We start from the raw sequence: 23,352 nt of genomic DNA on the forward strand, positions 1-23,352 counted from the left end.
TCCAGTGTGGCCCTTAACCAAACAATTCATTTGCCTACTTTTTATCCAAACCCACAGAATAAGGGTGAGAGAATTCTGCATTCTTTGGACATTCACAGACAGCTACGCTTCTACTTGGACAGAACTAAAGCTTTCAGAAAGACTGATCAACTTTTAGTGGCATATGCTGCAGCATCACAAGGAAAGCCTATCTCAAAACAGACTATTTCAAAGTGGATAGGCCATTGCATTCGTTTCTGCTATTCCACAGCATGGCAAATCAGTACCTAAGGGCATTAGGCCACATTCAACCAGAGCAGCAGCCACTTCAGCAGCCTTCCTCAGAGGAGTACCAACCAAAGACATCTTAGAGGCTGCAACTTGGAGTTCAGTGCATACCTTTACAAAGCACTATCACTTACCTCTCTACTCTAAATCCAGGGCAGGCTTTGCCACTGCAGTTCTGCAGGGCCTTATACCCTCTCCTAATCCTATTTAGCTCCAGCCTCCCAACCTTAGCTTTGCGATTCAACCCAATTGTAATGACTGCAACAGTGAAACACGATAAACATAGTACAGTTGTGTACCTACCATAAATGTAGATGTTCGAGTGTATTCATTGTTGCAGTCCAGGTTACCCTCCCACCATCCCCCTTTTTTCTTTGCTGGGACCTATCTGTACTTTTCTACTCTATACAACCTATGTGGTGGATCTGCTTGTAGATGAAGGAAAAGTTGTTTTTTGTGCATGCATGCTTATTGGCATAATTTAGCCTACCATTTTAGGGGCACCTGACATCTGGGGCAAGAAAAACTGAAGAAAATGGCATTGGCTGCATCTTATATACCCCTGGCGCACTGACGTCAGGGAAGAGGCGACAGCAACCAACGCCGGACCTAGACTTTGGAACTCAGGCTGACTGCGGGTAGCCTGCCAGCAGGATAACCCAACTGTAATCACTGCAACAGTGAATACACTCAAACATCTACGTTTATGGTAGGTACACAACTGTACTTTCCAAATAGAACGGTGAATAGGAAATTAACCCTGTCGGGTACTGATGGTAACGTAATCCCTTAGGGACAATGTGTTGTTGTAGGCCCTCTTGAAAATACGCTGCCTCCAATTGCAATTTGTTCAATTTTAACAATTTGTGTTCCAACAACTTAAGTTTATCGTGTAAGTTTTCGACACTAACCTGGGTACCTTGAGTGTTGTCAGCCGGTTGCTCCTCGGTCCTATTCAGGCCCATAGTGAACTTCACCTTGTTATTTAGCCAATCTGTGAAGCATGGAGCCCTAATAAGTCCCGTAACACCTTGTCCATTATTTTCCTGCAAATTCGCTGTCTCGTCTACCAACAAGTTGTTAACTTGACAGCGTTGTTGTGTTGGAGGAATTAATTGCGTATTATTAACTGAAACAGTCCACCCATTAGGCAAATAATTGTTCGTAGTCGGTAAAATAGGCGGGTGTTGCCTGAAATTAGATGTGTTGTCATGTGTTGTCATTACATTGAAACCCATTACTTCTGTTCTGCTGAGTGTCGTACTGCTCGAATCGAGTAGCCAAATAATCCATACATTGAGATTGAGAGATAGAATTTATGAGCATGTTTATGCAATGGAGAAAAATAAAAATGAAAATGCTTTAGCAAGACATTGTCAACTAACAGGAGGACATATGTTTTCATTTAAGGATATCAATCAAGTGCAGTTAGATAGGAGGGGCAGTCCCACTTCCTTATATCTAGAACAGCTCAAACTTTTTTGTCAATTAGTACTTGACACCTTTCACACTCCAGGTTTAAATGAAGCTTGTAACATAACGTGCTTACTGAAATTAAAGATTTTAAGCAGATAGGTTTTTAATGAGTACATTATATACTGCACTCTGAGTGCCGTATTTTAAGTATTTTAAATATTCAAAAACATTTATTGATAATATTTAAAATAATTATCTTAAAACACTTATTTTAATAGTATTTAGGTACTTTTTAGTATTTCCTTGTGGGGTTTATATGTTAAACACTTGTATTGATGTGTTGTATTCATTACATTTACTGATACATTTAGAGTAAATACTGATTGTTGCTCAGCTGACTAGAGCCTGTGATCATATGACTTTTATGTTGTTATAAAAGAACGTCGTAAAGGTGTGTTTGTATCTGAAGAAGTTACAATATCACAGTAATGAAAAGCGCTTCAATAAAACGGACTTGTTTTCTTGCCAGGTTTGTTTGTCTTCTAGTCCATTTAAGTTGCCTATCTATAAGTAGATCAAGTGGATTACAGTCTGCAAGATGTCCACATTTTGTTCACCTGCAAGTAAAATAAGTGTGTCAGTGCAGAATTGCTTGCATTTGTTTTTCATGCAGGAAATCAGCTCCCACTGCACTCTAGATTTAGGAGGATTTTTGTAATGTTGTTCTGCTCTGATTCAGGAAATATTAAAGTTACAGCAGGTGCACCTACAACCCATCCAAACCTCTTCCTCCCATCATTGTCCCCCAGTAATTTCATTTCAGAATTATTGAAGGAGAAGGATGTCTGTAAATACCTGAAAATAATTAAAAGCTGGTAATTGCCCATATTTGATATTATCTCTCCCAAGTGTTTGAAATGGAGACAGAGGTTATTGTCAAAAACAGCAATTTACCGCCATCGTGAATGATGCCACAGTACAAACAAAAGATTGTTGATTTCATCAATTGACTCAACATCTAGTGTCATTCTAAGGGACTGCAATATATTTCAGCCTGGGAGGAGATGGTACACAACTCTGTGTTGCCAGGGATGGTTTGCACTTATCTCCGTAAGATTTTAGTATATTGGCAAAAAATTTGTCTACCACCATAGTGTGTATTTTAAGCACCATAGTGTGTATTTTAAGCAAAGTCTGTCTTTAAAAAAATTCAATATAACACAACAAAATCCAGATAACATAAACGTTTTGCTGCTTAATATTAGCAGCCTTAACAAAATATTCACTCCCTATAAGCAGTCCTTACCCTAGAATGCATCAGTATATGTATTGGGATGTAGACCTGGTTCAAATCCATTGTCAACACCCTATCAATCCAGAGCTTCAACAATTACCACATGTTCAGACCCACTGCACTAGATGAAGACACTAAAGGTAACAGTGTCTCTGTATTTGTTAAATAAGGTGTCACATCCAAACTCATTAAACAAGATAATAAAGTGGAATTCCAGCATGTTCAGCTTAACTTTACTAAAACCCCTAATCACATCATAGCTAATTATGGGGCCCCCTTTATTCTCCCCTTGATCCATACCTCTTACCTGACTAATAAGAAATCTGTATGCATTAAGCCAAATACCATTCTCCAAGAGGACGTCAACTACCTCTCCAATAATTGGAACACTTCTACATCCACTAATGTGTATGCCAGAAATTTATGAACTTTATAAATACCGCTACTAGGAGTGAAAGATTCAGGACTTGATTTTTTCCAATATGGGACAGCTGTGCTCCTTACCAATTGTAACCTCCTCCATAGCCAAATCCGACCATAAATCAAGCACATTCTTAACAAGACTGAGGCTGGAAGCATCTTCCAATACCTTGGTATTCAGGGATTATGGTAGGACTATTATACTAAAACTGTGAAATGACCCGGCTAAATTCAGTATCCCCTCCTGTCGTGATAACCCCATTACGTATGAGGAATCCTTTACCGCCAGATTCTATGCATACATTAATAGATGCATAGAGACTTATGCCCATCTCTGAAGTAAATACATTGACAAATTTGAAAAAGAACCACTGTGGCATAACCCAAATGTAAACAGACACTACAACAAATGAAAAAACTTATTGCACAAAAAATAAAATTAACTTGCAATACACCAAAAACAATCTTGCTAAACTTAACGGAGAACTCCAGTCCCTGAATAAATCAACTAAAGGCAAGGTCTGTCTTCAAAAACCATTCAAGATAGCAGAACAGAATCCAGATAACATAAAGGTGTTGCTGCTTAACATTGGGAGCCCTGACAAAGCATTCACTCGCTATAAGCAATCCTTACCTTAAAATGCAACAGTATATGCATTGGGATATATACATGGTTCAAGTCCATTGGGAGTACACCATCAATCCAGGGCTTAAATGCTTTTCATATGTTCAAACCTACTGGACTAGATGAAGACACTAAAGATGACAGTGTCCCTATATTTGTTAAATAAGATGTCTCATTAAATAAGATAATGACCTGGAATTCCTCCACATCCAACCCTACTAAAACCCCTAATAGCATCATGGTTATTATAGGACCCCCTTTATGCTCACCTTGATCCATACAGCTTACCTGACTAGTAAAGCGTCTGTATGTGTTAAGTCAAGTGCCATTCTCAACTACCCCTCCATTAATTGGGACACATACATCCAGTAATGCAACTGGCCAGAGGTTTTTAGACCTTATAAACATCCCTACTAGGAGTGAAAAAAATCGGGACTTGGTCCTTACCAATGTGGGACAGCTGTGTTCCTTACCAATTGTAGCCTTGTCCCTAGGTAAATATGACCATAAATGAATCCCATTCATAAGACTGAGGCTGGAGACTTCTATCCCTTCTTGAAGTAAATACATTGCCAAATTTGAAAATAAACCCTGTTGTGTAACCCGGATATAAACGGGCTCTACACAAAACAAAACAAAAATACCTGCAATACATCAAAAACCCTCTTGCTAAACTTAACAGAGGACTCCATTCCCTGAGTAAATCAACCAAAGCTACATATAAAGTAATCTGATAAAGAAAAATGGCTTGGAGAAAATGTTTTCTGAAAGCATTCAAGTGTTTTCCCAAGTGAGAAAGATGTAAAGATAAGAAAAAAATAGACAACACTTACTAGCACCACAGGCTATACCATACTTCTTAGCATAAAAAACTAAATGAAAACTCCAGCCAAGCTAAAACTTCCAATGAGTGACCTCCCAAACCTCCTGTAACAGAGGCACATGGGATATATGCAAATGACCCTTATGAACATCAGGTGTTTCAAATATACCCTTACTTGGATGATTGTCTGATTCAGGGAGACAGTCAGGAAAAGCTGTTGCAGCACCTGACATTTGTAAAGAACCTTCTACCCTCACTGGGGTACACCATCAATGAAAAGAAATCAAAACTAGTCCCCAGTCAAAAGATTGTATTCCTGGGAGCAAGCTTGGACACAGCATCCCAGATGGTATTCCTTACTCCAGAAAAACAAGCCTAATAGGCTACTTTGCTCAAATGGCCACCAGAACCCAGCTATCCACAAGGAAAATCCTGCATGCTCTGGGGTTCATGTCCTCTTGCATTCTACTAATTCCATATGCCAGACTGCATATGAGGAAACGTCAGTGGTACTTAAAAAGTCTTTGGTGCCAACATTCTCAGGAACTGGAAACCATCATACCTTATCTAAGGACAGAGTTTCATTGGTGGGCAGCAGCATGCAACCACAACAAGGGACTTCCCTTTACACAACCCCACACTGCCCAGACCCTAACCACAGATGCATCAGACTATGCTTGGGGGGCACATCTAGACGACAAGTGCATTCAGGGCCACTGGAGCCCAAGTTGAATTCATCTGCACATCAACCAAAAAGAGATGCTAGCTGTTCAGCACACTCTGACAGCTTTCATATCCCTACTGTCACCAGGACCCCTGCTAATAAAAACAGACAACACCACAGTTATGTGGTACATCAACAAGCAGGGGGGAACTCAGTCTGCAGGCTAGCCATGACCATGTGGAACACGGCCTTGGGCATGCATATTCATCTACAAGGTCAATTCCTGCCGGGCAAACAAAACTCTCTGGCAGATGACTTAAGCAGAAATCTCCTAGACCCACATGAGTGGCAATTAGACCCCAGCACTTTCAGCCTTCTAACCCAGAAATGGGGGGCCCCAGAGGTGGACATTTTTGCCTCCCCCTACAACCACCAGATCAGCAAATTCTGCACCAGGACACCTCATAGCAGGGCCTGGAAAGTGGATGCCTAATCCTTCCAGTGAGTAAACCTCTCAATCTCTGCTTTTCCCCCTCTGCCTCTTTTTACAAGAATATTATTCAAGATAAGACAAGACAGACCAAAAGCAATCCTGATTGCCTCAGACTGGCCACGCCAGCACTGGTACCCACTACTGCACAGCCTGTCACCGGTGCCACCATGGCACCTACCCCAGATCCCAACCCTCCTCACTTAGCAGGAGGGACAAATCTTGCATCCACAACTGCAAACCCTGAACCTTGCAGCCTGGTTTATTCATTGAATTCTCCCCTGTGACCAGCCTAAGCAAGCAGGTCCTGGACATCATTCTTGAAGCCAAAAGATCCAGTACAGGGAAATCCTAAGTGGAAAAGGTATTGTTCCTGGATTCAGTCTAAAGGAGTGGGCACAGCACTTCCCTCCTTACCACTAATCCTGGATTACCTAGCAGATCTACTCCACAGAGGCCTATCCTACTCTCCCATTAAGATCCATGCCTCTGCCATCTCGGTTCATTACAACAATGAGCCACCTCTCTTCTCTCATCCTCACATTAAACAGTTCCTGAGAGGGGCCAACAATTTAAGGCCACCAAGGAGAGCTTCCACCCCTGCTTGGGACCTTAACTTTGTACTGGAAAAGCTCATGCTCCTCCCCTTTGAGCCTGCAGCATCAGCAGAGTTAAAATTCCTCTCTTGGAAAACAGCCTTGCTTCTGGCCATCACTTCAGCTAGAAGAGTGTCTGAGCTACAAGCACTTATGGCTGTGGAACCCTTCATTATTTTTCATGCTGACAGGGTCTCCCTCTGGAATAACCCAACTTTTATGCCTAAAGTGATGTCCAGTGTAGCTCTCAACCAATCTATCCATTTATCAGCCTTCTTTCCTAATCCTCAAAATAAAGAGGAAAGGATCCTGCACTCTTTAGACGTGCACAGACAGCTCAGATTCTACCTTGGTAGGACTAAGCCCTTCAGGAAATCTGACCAGTTACTAGTCAGTTTTGCACCAGGGGCAGAGGGCAAGGCCATATCTAAACAAACAATTTCCAAATGGATAGCACACTGTATCCATTTATGTTACAAACACCATGGGAAACTAACCCCTCAGGGGGTCAGAACGCATTCCATTAGGGCAACTTCTACCTCTACAGCATTCCTCAGGGGTGTCCCTACTAGGGACATTCTGGAAGCTGCTACCTCGAGTTCTGTTCACACCTTCACCAAGCATTACCACCTGCCTATCTTTTCCAAATCCAGGGCGGGTTTTGCAACAGCAGTCCTGCAGGGCATACTAGCCAGCCCCAACTCTTCTTGACTGCCTCCACCCATTCTTCAGCTTTGGGACTAAACCCAAGTGTGATGACTGCAACAGTGAAACATGAAGAACATAGTATGGTTGTGTACACTTACCATAAATGTAGGTGTTCGTGTGTATTCACTGTTACAGTCCTGGTTTCCCACCCTTGTCTCTCTCTCTCTCTCTCTCTCTCTCTCCTTCTCTGTCTCTGTTACTCACCCTTTATAGGGCTATTGGTATTTACTTTTACTGGTGGTGTTTTTTCCACCATAACTTAAGCTCCCTATTTGGGGGCTCCTGACATTTGAAGCAAGAAAAACTGATGTAATGGCATCGGCTGCCTATTTTTATACCCCTGACAACCTGACCAGTTCTGGGGCGACAGCAACCAACGCTGAAATACTAAGTCTCTGGTATTCTGGCTGACTGAGGGCTATCTGCAGGCAGATGACCCAAGTATGATGACTGCAAGAGTGAATACACTCGAACATCTACATTTATGGTAAGTGTACACAACTGTACTTTTTGTAAGATGTGACATAGACTAAAATGGAGATGACAAGAAACAACTGTATAAAAGATTAACCTGTCAAACAGCACATGCATGTAACACAAAAGTCGAAACTAGAGATTTAACAAAATAGCTGTTATACATAAAAGGTGGGATTAATAATCTCTCAAGAATATGATGCTTTCTATAATGTCTTTAAATGTTATTGGTCTTAGATAAATTCAAAAAAGAAAGAAGAGTGAACTGTATTAAAAAAAGTGTGGAGTGCAAATAGCTATGCTACAGGAGACACGTTTGGAAAGAAATTAACACGTGAATCTGATAAAGAAAGATTTTCATGATGGTTATTTAGCTGAATACCTTGGGCAAAGGAAGAGAGGAGTACTTATACTAATTGCAAGAGGAGCTCTGTTAGTAATAAAAGATGATAAAAAAGATAACAATGGTAGATTTATGGTACTAAGGGGGCTACTGGCAAGGTAGGAGGATTACACTGGTATGTAGTTATATTCCACCAAAAACTGCTGCAATGGAGCTTAAGAAAATTCTGTGAGAAATAATAAGCTTTCAGCAAGGAATATTACTTATGGATGGGGGCTGGAATTTGATTTGCAGTAGTGAAGATGTGTTTGGGGAGGCCCAAAAGGAAAGATGTAACAAAGGAGGGTAGATTTTTTAAGAAAGTTATGAAAATATCTGGAGTGGAAGATGTGAATTCAGTACTAGAAGTTCAGAGTGAATTTACATACTATTCCCTAAAATACAAAAACTGGGGTAGGCTGGACTGAATTTACATTTCGCAGGAACATGTGCATTTAAATGAAGGTCTTGGCATGCACCCAATAACTATTTCAGATCATACGCCAATAATAACTCAAATAAAAACACAGGGTCATGAAATAAAAACGAGACAGTGGCGCTTTCCTACCTATCTGTTGAAAAGAGAGGAATTTAAGGAATGGGTAGTGAAAAGTATTCAGGAACTATTAAAGAAGAAAATATAGCTAGGGAGTGGGATAAAATTAAAGTGGAGTTTAAAAATAGGGTGGAAATAAAAGAAAGGGAGATATGGTTAAGAAGTAACAAGAATTATTTAGAAGGACTGACATGTTTAAGTATTGCAAAATAAGGGGAATTTCACAGAACAAGAAGAGTAGCAACTGCAGAAAGCTAAACAGAAAATAAGGGATTACCTTGATAATAAGCATGAGTTTAGAAAGATTGCTGTTAAGCAACTGTTTTTTGATAATAACACTAGAGCACAAAAACTTTTAGCACAACAAGTTAGGCAACAGAAAGTAGAAAAGGCTGTTGCCAAGCTTAGGGAGCCTGTATCAACGAATATAACAAGGGATCCTGTAGAAGTATTAGAAATATTTTGGAAAATCTGTGAAAGTCTATATAAAGCAGAGAAGTATGGAAATCAAGAAAAGATGCAAATGTAAATGTTTGTGGAAGAGTTAAAATATGCCAGAGTTATAGGTAGAGGAAGCTGGATTACTAACAGGATAGGAGGAGATGAGATAAAAATGGTGATGTATAACCAATCTGCAAGAAAGTCCCCAGGAATAGATGGTATTCCTGTGGAAGTTTGGAAGTTAGGTGGGAAAAAACTGATAAAGATCTGGAAGGTTTTGTTTAACAGTATTTTAAGAGGAGGACAAGTGCCAATATCCTGGAAAAAAGTAGTGGTAGCTGTAATACCGAAGCAGGGTAAAGCTCCATCATATCCAGCTACATACAGGCCCATTTCAATACTAAACCATGCTTATAAAGTCTTTATGTCTATAATGGCTAAAAGAATGGCAAACGTGATAGCATAATTGATAGATATGGATCAATGTGGTTTTGTGGAGGGGAGGCAAACATTTGACAACATTTAACAGAACACTGATGATCCAGAGGGAAGCAGAAAGTAAGAAAATACCACTGTTATTGGTGGGTCTTGATGCAGAGGAAGCATTTGTCAAAGTAAGCTGGGACTTTATGAGCAGAACAATGGAAGCATTTGCATTCCCTGATAAAATTATAAGGTTGATTAGGAGGATATATAAGAGATCAGAGGTGAAAATTAAAGCGGGTGGGGTCCTCTGTGATAATCTCTGCTTGAGCAGAGGAACCAGACAAGGGTGTCCTCTCTCCCCTTTGTTATTTGCAATATATTTAGAACCATTGGCAAACAAAATGAGGGACTCAGAAATTCAAGGATATAATTGTTATGGTAGTAAGAAAAGCTTGCTCTATTTGCAGATGGCATTATATTATATCTGACAAAACCAGAAAGGGACATTACAGTGCTGTGGAACATATTGAGACAGTTTCATATCTTTCAGAATACAAAATGAATGATGAATCTAAAACAAAATCAGTAGTGGTAAATTATGTACCCACATATGAATTTATTCAGCAGTGTCCATACTTACAAGGTGATGATAAAATGAAGTATTTAGGAGTGTGGATTAAAAGTGATTCCAGTGTAGCTGCTAAGGATATGTGAGAAGAGACTAAGCAAAAGATAATACAAAAACAGAGAAAATAGAAGCTCTGTTATATACATATCAATAGTAAGATGCAAGCAGTTAAAATGTTTTTAGTCCCTTTAGTCTTATACACAGGTCAGGCATATTTTTATCAACCACAGAAGAAGTTGTGGATAGCAATTAATAAAGAGCTGAAAGATTTTATCTGGGAGGGGAAGATGTCAAGAGTCAAGTGGGATAAGCTTATTTTTCCAATAGAATGGGGTGGATTGGGATTACTCGATTTGAGGACATATTTCAGAGTAACACAGTTAAGGCTCCTGTACATAGCACAAGCAAAAATAGCACAAAGTGGAAAGAGATAATGATGAAACAAAGGGGAAGCTCAAGAAGCAAGGAGAGACTGGGATTTTGGATGCAAATCTTTAAGGAGAATAACAATAATCATGTAGAATATTATATTCATACAGTTGCAGAAAATATTTTAAAAACTAAGCCAACACAGGAATAGAGAAAGGAGATTCTGCCAATAGGGATGACTGCAATTAGGGATACAGACAATAGGCAAGAGGGGGTTGGAATTTATTGAAGAAAACTGGCAAAGGAACCAGGGTACTGGGAGCAAATAACTAGAGAGGGAAAGATGATAGAATGGGAAGATGCTAAGAATTTATTTGGACTGCAGGTTCGAGATTACCTTCCCTATCAAGGACTGATTGCAGACTATAGGGAAAGAAAAAGAAATAAGGAGTCCTAAACAAAAGACCAGCACTAGTAGAGCTTTTAGTAGAATCTAGAACAGAAGTTGCCATTAAGAAAGGAAAAATTAGTAGAGCATATAAAATATTGCATGATAACTGTACAAATCAATCAGAAGAGGTTAGGAAGGATTGGGAAGAGAGATTGGATAAGAAATTCACAAAGAAACAATTGGGAATATGTGTATGTTCCCCAAATATGCAGCAAAGTCTAGAAGATTTAAGATCTTTGCTTGGAAGTGTTTACATAGTCATTTTTATATCCCAAGTAGACTTGAAAGAATTTTTCCTCAGGTAGACAGCAAATGTTGGAGTTGTGATGGGGAAGAAAGAGGTAATAGAAAACATATTTTCTGGGACTGCAATGAGTTGGCAGACTTTAAAGATTTCTTGCAGAGTACTCTGTTAGAGGTGCTGGGTGAACAAATTATTATACCTAAGTAAATTATTTTTTTGAGCTGTGATACAGAATCGGCATTGCCTAGACATAGTAAGGCCTTGCTAAGTCTAATTATGATGGCTGCCAAAAAACAATTACTAGAAAATGGAAATCGATGTCTAAACCAACTTTACTAGAAGTAGCAAAGATAGTAAAAGACATAAAATAACTGGAATTGGGATCTTTAGAAAAGGGTATAAGCAAATTACATAGGAAAATGGAAAGTGCAGGATCAATACATGCAGGGGAGTAACGAGGTTTAAAATAAGGCAGGAATCGAATGAGCTATGTAATGCCTGACTGACAATGACTGAATATATTATAAGCGATGTATACTGTTTGCAGCTACAGTTGTGTCCGCATGGTTTGTAATGTATAATGTTTTCAACTGAAATTGTGTCTGTATGGTTTATTTTCATTTACATAAATGTAAAAATTGCATATGTCATACATTATATTTTAATAAAATGTTTCTTGTTAAAAAAAGTTAGATATAAATTAAAATAGTTACCCAAGCAAAGGTTAACCAAAAAGTGTTCTCCATATTAGAACCTCAGAGACAGTACTAAGCACAGCATAGCACAGAGATAATAGTAAATGGTACCATCAACTCAGATGAAAGAGGACATGACCAATCTTTTAACAGATACATTTAGCTCATATTTCACCTCTCTGTTCTACCCAACATTCCCAGATCACAACCCCACATCTACACTCCTGAAAATCTCCCTAGAAGAAGTCTTCAGGGCAGTATCCAATGCCAAAAATAATGCTTCTGTGAGGCCAGATAACATTCCAGGATGCCTACCGGCAAGCCTGAAACAGGACCTGTTTTACCACCCCCACCAAGTATTCAATATCAGCCTCCAACAGGCTATATGCCAGAAGAAATGAGGACAGCAATAGTCATCCCCTTGCACAAAGGTGGGGCGGCTATGGAAAGGATCATTATGGAATTAATTAACAAGAACACTGGAAATTTACAAACCCTTGACCCAAGATAGATTGGATTCTCAAGGGTAAATCCTGCCTGCTTAACCCGGTTAACTTTTTTGAGAAGGTTACCAAAGCAATCGATGAAGGAAAATCAGTACACACTGCATATCTGGACCTCGCTAAGGTATTAGATACCATATCACATTCGAGTATCATTGATAAAATCTCCTAGCTAAATGTCAATCCCTATATAACTTGTTGGATAGCAAACTGGCTTATAAATAGAAAAATTAGGGTGGGCATCTCCACTCCCTCCCAAAGACCTGTCACGAGTGGTGTACACCAGGGTTCTGCCCTTGGGCCACTCTTCTCTGGCATTTACTTCTTGGAGATCAAAGCTAAGATTCAGGGATTATGGCTGGCAAAATTTACTGATGACTGTAAACTAGGCATCATTATAAATTCTGCAGAGAATACCAAGATTGTCCAAGAAGGTCTTTTAAAAAAAAACAGCTGGTGTAAAAACCACGGACTAAAACTAAATGCCCCAAAAATACATAGTATTCTTTGAAAAACACAATGTCCCTTAAAGCCATCACATTGAAACCCCCCCCCCCCGAAAATTGATATAGTAGTTAGGGACCTGCAAACCTGCATAGTCAGTTAACTGTCTTTCTGTCTTTCGGTCACCATGTATATAGTATTGTAAGAAAGTCCTTTTTCATTGATGGGTATGATAATGTGGTCTAGGCATGTGATCATTCCACTGGATTCTGCACTTATTACACTGATCATTAAGTATAATGCCTCCTTCAGAATGTTCATGCCGAAACACTTGGCACATCTCAAATGGCCACAATATTTTCTCACCAACACAATCTTGGGCCTAAATCATAAAAACCATACTGATCATCTCAAAGCCTTGTCCCTCTTCTCAGTATCATGCAGGGTGGTGTGGAGTGAACTCTGCCTCACATACGGAGCCTCAACAGACCTTATCTTCACAAATCTACAGCATATCCAGAAATCCAGTCATGGCATAAAGACATGCTCAGGAGATCTTAATTTCATCTGCAACATAAATAGGACATGTTGGAGGGATAGATATGTATTACAGATAAATCTCCACATAAAACAAAGTACTCTAGTCACTCTATTCAAACTTAAAATGGAAGAGTGCATGGGAAACAGCAAATTCATTCCTGGTTTAGTACCCTTGTCCCTTATGGAAAGGGATAACATGTAAATTGTGTGCTTGCCCTGGGTTATTTATATTTAAATACAAAGCCAAAAACCTCATGGGAATGCATGGCTAGGCTTCCAAAATTCTTCAAGGGCCAATAGCCTAGTAAGAACCTATGAGCCTATTAAAAGGTCAATGTTCTTCTTTTATATACTCTGGAATACGCTTTACTTTACCCCCCCTCTCATCCCCTAAAAGGCCCATCTCTGTACCGGAAGAATGCAAAGTTCCTGTAATCACGGCTCCACAGGTAAAAAACACACTCTCCAAAGCCAAAAACATAGCATCCATGGGACCCGACAACATTCCAGGCTGCATTCTACATGAACTACAGAACGAATTGGCACCCCACCTATGTACCATGTTCAATCATAGCCTCACTTTAGGCTATGTGCCCACTGAATGGCACACAGCGATGGTTATCCCACTCCACAAAGAGGAAGCCACCATAGACCCTGGAAACTACCGCCGCATTAGTCTGACGAGCCTGGTCTGCAAGGCTATGGAATGTATCATCATGGAACTTATAAACAATGACATTGGTAATCTCCAAACTCTGGACCCCACCCAGTTCGTGTTTGTAAAAGTCAGATCATGTCTCCTAAACCTGATAGACTTCTTTGAAGCGGTAACCAAAGCCGTAGATGAGGGTAAGATGGTTCACACAGCCTAGCTAGATCTCACCAGGGCTTTTGACACCATCCCCCACTCTGGAATTATAGATAAACTCACTAAACTAGGTATAAATCCCTATGTCACAAGATGGATTGCCAACTGGCTCACTGACAGAACCCACACTGTGAAAGTAGCAGACTCCAAATCCAACTTCAGGCCAGTGACGAGTGGAGTACCACAGGGTTCAGTCCTGGGTCCTCTCCTGTTTGGTATCTACTTCTCTGAAGTACAGGCTAACACAGAAGGTCTTTGGCTAATGAAGTTCGCAGATGGCTGCAAACTAGGAGCCATAATCAAAACTCCAAAAGATGTGGACATCCTACAAAAGGACCTCGCTGAGACAGGTGCCTGGTGTCAAGGCTATGGCCTCAAGCTCAATGCCAAAAAGTGCATTGTCATCCCTTTTGGTAAAAACTCTGTACCCATAAACTACCACATAGGCGGTAGTCTACTTAACACCAAAAGTGTGATAAGAGACCTTGGGACACAGGTGGACAGTAGTCTCTTCTTTGGTAATCACATTGCCACAGTAGTCAGGAAATCCTTCTGTGTGGCACACCTCATCACAAAAGGTTTCTCATCCAGGAAAAAAGAGGTCATTGTTCCCCTCTACTCATCACTCATTAGACCCATTATAGAGTACAATGCCTCTTTTGGTATGTACCTCACAAGACATCTGCAGCAGTTGGAAAGGCCGCAGAAGTACCTCACAAAGAGGATTACCGGCCTCAAACAGATGCCCTACGCAGACCATCTAAAAATATACCTAGTTTAGTGAGTTTAGCTATAATTCCAGAATGGGGGATGGTGTTGAAAGCCTTGGCAAGGTCAAGATAGGCTGTGTGAACCACCTTACGCTCATCTACAGCTTTGGTGACTGCCTCAAAGAAGTCGATCAGGTTCAGGAGGCATGATCTGCCTTTCACAAACCCGAACTGGGTGGGATCCAGAGTTTGGAGGTTACCAATGTCTTTGTTTACGAGTTCCATGATGATACGTTCCATGGCCTTGCAGACCAGGCTAATAGGTCAATAGTTCCCGGGATCAGTGGTGGCTCCCCCTTTGTGGAGTGGAATAACTGTTTCTGTGTGCCATTCAGTGGGCACAAAGCCTGATGCGAGGCTATTATTGAACATGGTGCTTAAGTGGGGAGCCTGTTTGTTTTGAAGTTTGTGTAAAACGCTGCCTGGGATGTTGTCTGGTCCCATGGATACTGTGTTTTTGGCTTTAGAGAATGCAGCTTTTACCTGCGTAGTTGTGATTACAGGAACTTTGCATTCTTCCTGTATAGGTATGGGCCCTTTAGGGGGTGAGAGGGGGTAAAGTTAGCACTGCACCTATCTGCCAGGATGTTAGCAATATCAGTTGGTTCTGTAATTTTCGTGCCTTTGTGATGTAACTCAAGAGCAGATCTGGGTGTTGCCATCGAGATTCTTGACATAGCTATAGAATGCTTTGTGATTGTCCTTAGAATTAGTGGCGATTCTGTTTTCGTAGCTAGCTTTGGAGGATCTTACAAGGGATCTCAGCTTCTTACTAAGGCTGACCAGGGAGCTCCTCCACTCATGGGATTTTACTCTCTTTTGCAACAGTTTCTTCCTTCTGTTGTACAGTTTGTTTATGGCAGAGGACCACCAGATTGGCTTCCCTTTTTTCAAGGATAGCGTCTTGGTTCTGTTTGGGATAGCACGATCCATGCACTCGTGTAAGTGTTTATAGAGTGCATTTGTGTAGGATTCAGCAGTTGTAACTCTATTGTCCATCAGCATGGGTGTCATGAAGTTCACCACTTCTGTCTTAAGCATGAAGTTGGCTTTGGAGAAATTCTTTACTGTAGTTTCCTTAATGGGGGGTGGGGTCGGGATGTGGATATCAAGGGTGATTAGCTTATGGTCAGATCGGACCAACGAGGAGTTGACTTCAGGTGTGGAACACCGGTCACTCATGTTGGTAATGAATAGGTCTAGGATATTGTTGCCCCTGGTGGGGGTGTGGATAAGTTGATCCAGGGCATTGGAGTTTATGAATTCCAGAAAGCTTTGAGCTAAGGAGTTGGTACACAAGTAGTTTTCCCAGTTAATGGTGGGGTAGTTGAAGTCACCCATTATTAGGGTGTTTGATTGAACCCTAATATTTTCCAGTACATCAAGAAAAGAGGAGTGGGAATCCTGAGGCATGGTGGAGGATCTGCAGCAAGCTACAATTTGGATTGCAGTTTTGCCCAGAGTTAGTTGCACTTGGATAACCTCGGATGCATTATGCTGAGCAACTAGCCTGGAGGTGTGGATATCCTTAATAAATATGGACACACCTCCACCTTTGGTGTTTCGGTCAAGGTTACATGGCTGAAAATTGTGGTATGAGTTATAGCCTGGTAGTGCAGGAGTGCTCTCTGGAGCCTTGAACCAGGTCTCAGTCACTGCACAGATATTGATGTTCTCCATTTTAAGGAGTGCCTCGAGTGAGTGCATTTTGAGATTTTAGACTTCTAGCATTGAAGTAGCATTACCCTCAGTTTTTGCTTGCCTGTTCCTGTTATGGTGGTGAATTTGTTATTTGAACCTTGCCTAAAAAAGGCACTTTAGGTGAAAGGCTGTATCTGACAAGGTGCACAAAGCTTGTTGCTTATGGAGGTGAAGAAATTCAAACCGAAGGCTCTGTAGTGCTTTCATGTTATTCTGCTGGGTGAAACTACAACTTATTATTTTATGTGGTCAAGAGGCACGTCCAGTCATTATTAGGGCTTAGAGACAGTTTGAAAATGGGACTGCTTTTATTTAAATAAGGAAGTCCACCATGTTAGCTTAAAAGACCACTACTCCAATTTTGCCCAGCACATTTTTTCTACCTATGCCGATATTTTCCAAGACAAACTAGGCAAACTTCCAGTTGTGTACTCCATGAAGTTAAACCCAGAAGTCAGTCCAGTTATTAGGCCAATACGCAAAATTCCAATAGCCATGCAGGACAGAGTCAAAGCAGAGTTAGATAAAATGGTGTGACAAGGTGTGATTTGCCCAGTTGAAACTCCAACTGAATGGGCATCTTCCATGGTGGTAGCTCATAGGAAAAGCTCAGATGTCATCAGAATATGTATTGATCCAAGAGATTTGAACAAGGCACTTAAAAGACCTCATCATCCAATGCATACAGTTGAAGTTGCAGCCTTGATGACAAATGCCACTACTTTTCTGTCTTAGATGAGAGTTCATTTTGGTAAATTCAGCTTGACAAAAAATACTCATTGCTCACTACGTTTGGTACTCCATTTGGCAGGTACAGACTTTTGAGAATGCCATTTGGGATATGTTCTGCAAGTGAAGTCTTTCAAAGAGCAATGGTGCACATTTTTTTCTGAGTATCCTTGTGCAATTATAATAGATGTCATAGGTTGGTACTGGGCTATCTGCCCGAAGGCATATATTAGCCCAGCCACGTTGTGCGGTATTCACCTCCCCTTTAGTAGTTCCCTAGACCCTTGTACTAGCAGCTAGTACCCTTGGCCCCTATCTAGTAGTGCTGTTGGTGTGATCCCCGGTGTGAACATTCTGTTACCCATCCACTCATCAAGGTTCCTCTTGAAGAGTGATAGTGAAGGGCTCTGTCTTATGTATGTCTGCATATTTTGTCTTGTTTTCGGAGCAATATGTGGGAGATCTGTTCACAACTTATGATTTTGCTTTTGTCATGAATGGCAGTTCAAGTAAAGTATAAACCTGCATGTATCAGTAAGATGATGCATGTTAGAGCTGTCAGAATGCGGCATTACTGATATGTAGTGATAGTCGTTATCTGTCTTCCACCGTTTTGAGCAGTTGCTGTCCTCTTCCAGGACAAGGAGAGCAATGTATATGAAGGAACCTCAGGTACCTCTCTGATATTTTAAAGCTATGTGTAAGAGTGAGTGTGTGTGTGTGTGTGTGTGTGTGTGTGTGTGTGTGTGTGTGTGTGTGTGTGTGTGTGTGTGTGTGTGTGTGTGTGTGTGTGTGTGTGTGTGTGTGTGTATCTATATATATATATATATATATATATATATATATATATATATATATATATATATATATATGTGTGTGTGTGTGTGTATGTATAATATTTCCTTTATTTATTTTTCTATTTTAAGCTTAGTTTCGGAGGACATTATAGAGATGTGAACACTAGGTATTATACAGACTAAATGTTTAAAATCTCAGTTATAGCTAGGAGTTGCAGGCTGATATTTATAATGAATAAGTGCTGAGAATTTCACTGTACAGCTCTGTACACCACTATGTCTTTGTGATTACAACTTTCTTGCTTCTGTTACCCAGCAAACAGATGGACTTAACTGCTAATGCCATTTAGGTGGAAATCTTACTTTACAAAATTATGATGACTGTAGGTGAATATTGTACCTTTCTGTCTTTCAGGTCATAGATACTACAGGGGATTACTGAAATGATGTACTCTGTGTTTGATTATTATATTCAGTCTACATTCCATTCTAACACTGCTCTCTCCTTTGTTTATTCAGACTATATGTTGATTGTTTTTTTTAATTGCAGATTCATTTAAAATATCATATTACCAGATTGGAAATTGCAGTATTTGACTTCCATTGTGTTCTTTGAGTCTGATTCATAATGTGACTTATGTCATTAGCAGTTTTTGTTACAGTAATACGCTTGGTTTCCATTCAATCCATAAAGTTAGTGTTGCATAATTCACTTCTCTTGTCAAAATAAATTGTAGCTTTAGTTTGAAGCTTATATTTGCAGGGACACTATAAAATAGATTGCATCATTTTGCAGTAGTACTTACGTTCATCATCCCCAGCTCCTGAGCTGACTCTCTTTATAACTAGTACTGATCAATTTATTGAATAGAGGTAAGAACCTGATAGTCAGATTGGTATTTGGGTCTTTCCTGCTGCTGTCACTCCTGGTTCACTTAGTTGGTTTTCTATTTTTTTTCTGGCTTATTTTCTCCTTAGTGCCTGCTAACCATCAGTCACTATCTTGTTTGTCTTGACCCCATTTGTTCCCATGCCACTGCGTAGTCCCCCATCATGCAAACAAGAGCCAGATGGAGGGGGTCAGTCATGTAAGCTGCCATGGAGACAGAGCTGTTGCTAGTTCACCTGATGCCCACTGTATCCCATCCTCAAGTTTACTTGAGGAGCAAAAAAAAAAATAATGCAGGTGGGCTGACTGTGTCCTGTAACACCTTTCATGTGAGGCAAGTACCCCTTTTGTCCCACCCTAGCTGCGGTTTTTCAGGGAAGTATTTGAGACCTCACTCACATCTAACAATATGAGCAAAGAAGGCATTTTCTAACTTAGACCTTAAGTCCACTCCTTGGTTACTGATGTTGTCACCTACATCATCACAAAGGCCTACCATGCCTTGCTCCTGCAGGTGAGTACTCCCAACTACAAGATTGTAGGGACTGCCATCACTAATATAGTAAGCCAAGCCTCCACCTGTATATCACAAATCGACCGTCTGACCACAGGTGTCACATTTCAGGGTAGGTGAGCCAGCGTAACAACTCACTAATGTCCAGCTAAGCCCAGCTGTTTCAGTGCCCAAGCTGTTCATCAAACTTGGGTATCTGGGTTTCATGGCTTTATCCCCGTGTACCACAGAGGACATCCACGGTGGTGCAGCGGTTAATGTTGCCACCTCACAGCAAGAGGTTCTCTGGTTCAATTCTCAGCTGTGGTGCCTTCTGTGTGGAGTCTGCATGTCCTCACTGTGGTCGCATGGGTTTCCTCCAGTTTCCTCCCACATCCCAAAGACATGCAGTAGGTGGATTGGACTCTCTAAATTGGCCCTAGGTGTGAGTATGTGCCTTCTGTGGAAGGTTGGGTGCCGGGCTGGCAACTCGACACTGTAAAACTCCACTGCCAATCATGAGCGGACAGATGATCCGCTGTAGTGACCCCTAACCAGGAAAAGCCGAAAGAAGAAGAACCCCGTGTACCATAGAGACAGGCATTTTCATGTTTAGCCATGCTCCACTTTCTGCTGTATTTCCACCATTAACATTGCAACTTTTTGTATGCTGTCTTCTGATCCCCTTTCATTTGTGTTCCCTATGTATTCCCATTCCCCATTCATTTACTTGCCTCTGACATTTTTCTGCTTGTCCACTAGTCCTCCTAGCAGTTTTTTTTTTCTCCCAGTTATTTCATAGTAACCATTTTTATATTCTCACCTGCTCATGTGGATGTTGAGCAGACTCTTCACCTAAACACCTTCAGAAGTATTCAGGAGTTTGGTATATGTTTATTCTTCCCAGAGAAAATTTCCTATTTATGACTTACCTGTTACTCCTGACCTACCTTAGTCCCTTTAAACAGAGGGAATATCCCAAGTAATAGGTGTTGATGGCTTTTTAATCTTTTTTACCCAGATGTTAGTAGCTTCAAAGACTTCACTGAAGTACAATTTCCTTTTCTTATATATGAGCCCTAGTTAGTACTTTATAACAGTTCTCCCCCTGCAAGTGTGCTCATTGATGGAGCATCCATGCAGCATGTTACCTATCCTTAAGTCTTTGCTTATGCCTGTATCATTGTTACTGTCGCATGTAATACTAGTCAGTTCTCCATCCCAATATTCTTAGATGTACCACCATACTCTACATTGTCTGAGTTCTGCATCTCCCTATCCTGCAGCTTAAAGACAGGTGAACCAGCACATCTGTTCCCAGAACATTGCAGCTACTCTCTAGCAGTTTTCTTCACCTGATAATGTGCTTGACATGAAGTTAGAAAGCATCCTAGTCTTTTTCTGGCAAGATTGTTCCAGCACTGCTCTCATACCACAGCAGTTATTGTTAGTCGTGTCTAGATATTCAAAGAATTGATGTGCACCCATGGAGAATAATTCTTCTTTATTAAGGGAGCATATGCATCTCCTACAAGAATGAACAGAACAGTTTGGAATTATTTCCTTTACCATTCGTAAATGCACTTACCTAGAGCTTCATTATTTCAGAGTGTCATCAGGGCACTTATCAAAACTAACCTCCACTCCATCTCTCTGTTGTGTGCCTCTGAAACATCCTAACATCAACATACCCTGCTACTCATGAGCTACAGATATGAATAATGTGTTTGGCAGCCCCAGCACTAGATGTTTTTCATGTATTAGTCAGCATGAAAAACAGTAGCATTAATATCAAATAGTGTTGACGTAGGTATATTGAAGCAGTAGCTAAATCAATGCCTTGTAGCTACCTTCTCTTCCCAGTGATTAAAGATAAGTGGGGTGGTGTCACCATTTTGTTGCTGCCATCAACACTGTCGTGTCAACTTGTTCTGGCCTGTTGATTTGCATGGCTGCCTGACCCTTTTCAAATGAGTACTGCAGCTGCTCTCCAGTTAACATGAAATACTCTCTGAGGTTGGCATTATATTGAGAAATTTTGGCACATAACCTTTCTCAGGTCACTGATTAGGATATTTTCAGAAAAGCAGTAATAATTTTGGGTATAGCAACATTATAGTTTATAAAGGGTCTTGCATGGTCTCCCCATGTCTGTTTGAGTTTTCTCCTTTCTTCCCACCATCTAAAAAATTGCCAGTTGATGGATTGCATTGCATTTATCCTTGTCCTTGTGATTTATGTCATGGCTGAAAAGGGTCTGAGAAGCATCATTTCACTTAACCAGTTAACAGATTAGTCAAATAATGAAGTCATCACATAGAAAAGCGATAATGCCTTTGATTTATTCAGTAAATTGCTAAGTAATACTGTTTGTGCTGACTCTTGATTATTCCTTTTAATTGTTAAATTACTATTTTATTATTACGTTCCCTAGGTTGTGACTGGAAAAAGGTCCACGGTGTGCAATGTATCTCTTTGTTCAAATAGAATACATTTTTACTTAAAATAGTTAACTTTTCTTCACAGTAGCAATTGATGGTATAATATTTTATTCTAAAAATGATTACCTTTTCTTTGCCTGTTTTTATTTTGTTTGTTTCATTTTTTTATGTTTTGCAGATTGCCTGGTGATATTGCCTTAGCTGTCTATGCAGTGGGAGCACAGACATCTGAAGGCTGGGACTTTCTTTTTCAGAAGTACCAGACTTCCCTGTTCAGTGCTGAGAAGAGTCAAATTGAGGTAGCTTTGACATTCAGCAGAAATCCTGAAAAACTCCAGTGGTGAGTACATCTGCAGTCTAACACAAGCATTCACATTTATGAGGCTTTATTTTACCTTATACTAGTGATTAACTTACAGAAAACCAATTTGGAGAGAAGCAGCAAAACTGGTCAGTGGAGCTAAATAGTGATTTAATAAACACACACTGTTGTCTTAATTATTGAATTTATGCTAACACAGTGGAGTAGTTGTCGGAAGTAAGTACAACTCATTCAGGTTTCCTAATGTATGGGTAAGTATTTCTGGCATGTCAACAGATTTTTTGTCCAGCAGATCAAGGAATGAGTGCATATATTTGAAAGACCTTTGGATATGGCATCTAAAGACAGTGGCCAACAGATGACAGTCCATAAGCACTGTCATTTTTTTATATCCTGCTGCTGAGTTTTACTGCTGCTACTGTCAGCATATAATGCAAAGTTAAGAAAGCCTTAGGTTCATAGTTTCTTAGGTGTGTACTAGGCTAATGGCCCTGGACCCTTTATAAGCCTAGCCCATAGGATTACCCTGGCATCGTGCCACCCGACCTTAGTTCCAAGTGCCTCTGTCAAGTAAAGCCACTGGAGGGATCCCTGGGGTGAATTTTCTATTTCCCATCCACTCATCAAGATTTCTCTTGAGGAGGGCCAGTGAGGTGCTCTGTTTGACATGTATGGGAAGTCTATTCCATAGCATGGGCAGTCTCAGGGTTATGGACCTGTCCCTCCAACACGTTCTGTTGATTGTGGTAATGAGGCTGAGGTCTCTGGAGTGTGTGGTGCGGAGGGATTGGGATTTCTTTAGATGTAGCATTTCTAACAGAGCTAGGTCAGACATGGCTTTGTAAGTCAAGCAGAGATCACCTCTAAGTAGGCAATATGAGACAGA

The 23,352-nt window shown here is 40.5% G+C and overlaps 1 protein-coding gene across 1 annotated transcript in view; it reads left to right on the top strand.

Moving 5' to 3' along the window:
- The window catches only part of ERAP1 (endoplasmic reticulum aminopeptidase 1), a 1,476,217-nt gene that overhangs the window by 1,303,086 nt on the left and 149,779 nt on the right, over window positions 1-23,352 (top strand). The window contains exon 16 of the mRNA XM_044064113.1: window positions 22,323-22,484. Within this exon, the coding sequence (XP_043920048.1) occupies window positions 22,323-22,484 (162 nt within the window). The remainder of the gene's footprint in view (window positions 1-22,322; window positions 22,485-23,352) is intronic.

Source organism: Protopterus annectens, chromosome 2.part2 (genome assembly GCF_019279795.1).
Source record: "Protopterus annectens isolate FY-2018-M chromosome 2.part2, PAN1.0, whole genome shotgun sequence".
Taxonomy (NCBI): Eukaryota; Metazoa; Chordata; order Ceratodontiformes; family Protopteridae; genus Protopterus; species Protopterus annectens.